We start from the raw sequence: 2,470 nt of genomic DNA, 5'->3' as shown, positions 1-2,470 counted from the left end.
CCAAGGTAGGTAGGTACGAGAGGGGGGTGTGGTGAGCGACAACGGGTGAGGTGGGTGGTGTGACTTTGTCGAGGAAAGCACAAAGTTGGCGCCACGCAGATGACTCGAAAGTGGACAAAAGGAGACACGCTTCGCTGATGGTGACGATGAGGGATCAAGCAAGGCAGGGCAACGCCGGTCGTCTGTGGTGGGTTCGAAGTCGGTGGAATGGCATTCAGATTACTTACTGCAAAGAGAGCGAGCTCCAGACAGGCACGACGCGGTGACACTTGGGGAAAGCTGCAGGGGCGCGAATTGGGGGTCTAGCCCCAAGGGGAAACAATGCTGTGCACGGTTCAGCGGCCCCTTTTCTCTACGAATGGCGACGGCGCCTCTACGTGCGTCCGACAACTCAACTGCCGAATCATGATCAGGTGCATGTGCTCTTCTTCTTTTCAAATGGATTGATTGATCTGGAATCCCAGATCGAGCGACTGCTCCCATCCCTAAACGCCTTCTTCTATGCAGAATGTTTTGCTGTATGTACAAATGTGGTATCCAGCGGTGGCTTTGCATGTGTCAAAAAGAAACAAAATCAACAGCCATGTTCCTGGCCGTCCCAGGCCATCGTAAAAAGATGAATATCTTTGCCTCTTCTTCCCGGCGTCTTTGACAACGCGAAGCTCATCGCGACAGAGCTAGCTCAGACGCGGCCGTCCACGACCACGGCGGCAGCGTAGGGCCAGCCGAGCATGGCGCACATCATGGGGACATAGCTGTTGGCAGACTGGTTAGTCGGGCTGCTTCCAGGTGGTCAGGAGACCCGAGACGAGGGCAAGGGAACGTACATGGTGGCGTTGAAGACGCGGTTCTTGAACATCTTGGCGTAGTCGGGCTTCGCCGCTTGAGCGGTCGTCATCCTCTGGAAGGGATGAGGCTCAAAGGTGCGGGCCATGTTGCGCATGTTGGTGAGGAGGGAGAACTGCCTGCGCTGGGTGGCGCGGAGGGCAGAGCGGGCGACGAAGGCAGACATGGTGATGTTTGGTGGTGAGGTTTGGTGGTACTATTTGGATGGTGGAGTTGCGTGTTTGTGAGGAGAGATGGTCTCAAAGATGTGTGCACTTGGCGTCGTGAAGTTGACTGTGAGTGGAGATGTCGTCAAAACAAGACGCAATGGTTGAGTGGAGAGGCTGGTTTGTTGGTTTCGAGTCGAAGCTGAAGCTGTTGATGTTGTTGGTGATGATGAGAGCAGAGACTGTTCAAACAAACACACCAGTCTACGGCATATCTTATAGCACGAGCACGGCATGTGGGATCTACCGCCGGTGCGGTCGGGATCTGGGGATCTGTTCCTGAATGCGCCGTCTTCCCCTGGCCGCAAAGTCAAGATGGGCAGATGGTGGACAACTTTGCCCGCGGCATTGCCGTTGTCGCCAGGAAACCGGCGCGCACGAATAGCTCAGATCATGCCACCCACCTGCTGTCGCCGTATCATACGTAGCCGTAACGTACGACAGCGACACCAGCCCAGCGGCACGCATCTGGACGAGCTGGCCGCAATAAGTCAAGGCAAAGGCAGAGGGCAGGGAGGGCCGTCGATTGACCTGACGATGTCAGCTTCCGTGTGGTGTGGTTTGTTCGCTTTTCGTGGTGAGGGTGGCATCATATGGGCTGATCGGAGACGGCCGAGTCGCACCCCATTGGCCGCCCTCGGCGTCTGGATTCTCGGCGAATGGGAGTCTCGCCACTGCACATTCCCAGCCAATGATGGGGCCCCTGATTATCCCGACGAGCCTCCCTAGGTGCCTGCTATGGATTAGGTAAGAAGTAAGAAATAAAGTGCCCAAGTACCGTACCTACTGCTTGGACAAGTGATATTGATTTGTGTGTACACCTGATGAAAGAACTCTTCTTGGACCAGGAACGGCGCCATCCCGGACGGAGACGTCTCCCGCACGTCGTGTAGTGCACCGTCACCTGTACGCCGGAGATTTTTCTCGTCGCTGATTCTCGGGACCTGAGCCGCCTGTGCCACAGTCTCGGCGAGGGAGGGAGGGGCTGCCTTATCGCTATCGCTATCACCATGTGACCATCGCGAGGACCCTGATGAAAGCGCGACGAGTTCTGGTCATCGTGTGCCTTGCCCTGCCTCACTAGCAGCCGACCCCAAAACCGCTGTCCATGGAACTCTGCCTTCCGCCACAACCACCACCATGCCATTGGTAGACCCCGTGACCATGGCCTCCGCGCCGACCAAGCCCACGACGGCGACCGCCGCCGCCACCGCCCTGCAGCCCGTTCTGATCCAGCAGACGCCGGCTGGCCAGGCCGGCCGCTACGTCCACCCCGTCGTCCTCCTGGCGCTCTTCGGGAGCCAATTCAACGCCCTCGTCAACGATCCCGTCCGCGTGCTTGGCGACCACGCTTGCCGATCGTCGCCGCCGTCCAGGTGGCCTACGTTCTCGCTCTGCCTCCCGGCCGCCGGCAGCCA

The 2,470-nt window shown here is 58.1% G+C and overlaps 2 protein-coding genes across 2 annotated transcripts in view; one reads left to right on the top strand and one right to left on the bottom strand.

Annotated features, from left to right (window-relative positions):
- Nucleotides 1-431: 431 nt before the first annotated feature.
- Nucleotides 432-1,012, bottom strand: VDBG_00684 (hypothetical protein; the record flags this gene model as incomplete). The annotated part of the gene is made up of 2 exons (XM_003008956.1): nt 432-755; nt 828-1,012. 2 exons carry the CDS (start codon nt 1,010-1,012, stop codon nt 683-685), a joined length of 258 nt encoding a protein of 85 aa, XP_003009002.1.
- Nucleotides 1,013-2,192: 1,180 nt separating this feature from the next.
- VDBG_00683 (glycosylphosphatidylinositol anchor biosynthesis protein) overlaps nt 2,193-2,470 on the top strand; it is a gene marked incomplete at both ends in the record, with an annotated part of 942 nt that continues 664 nt past the window's right edge. The window contains one exon of the mRNA XM_003008955.1: nt 2,193-2,387. Coding sequence (XP_003009001.1) covers nt 2,193-2,387 — 195 coding nt within the window. The remainder of the gene's footprint in view (nt 2,388-2,470) is intronic.

The sequence above is a fragment of the Verticillium alfalfae genome, genomic scaffold (assembly GCF_000150825.1).
Source record: "Verticillium alfalfae VaMs.102 supercont1.1 genomic scaffold, whole genome shotgun sequence".
Classification (NCBI taxonomy): Eukaryota; Fungi; Ascomycota; class Sordariomycetes; order Glomerellales; family Plectosphaerellaceae; genus Verticillium; species Verticillium alfalfae.
Note: the sequence above shows the minus strand (reverse complement) of the source record. Positions and strands in the feature narration are given on the sequence as shown.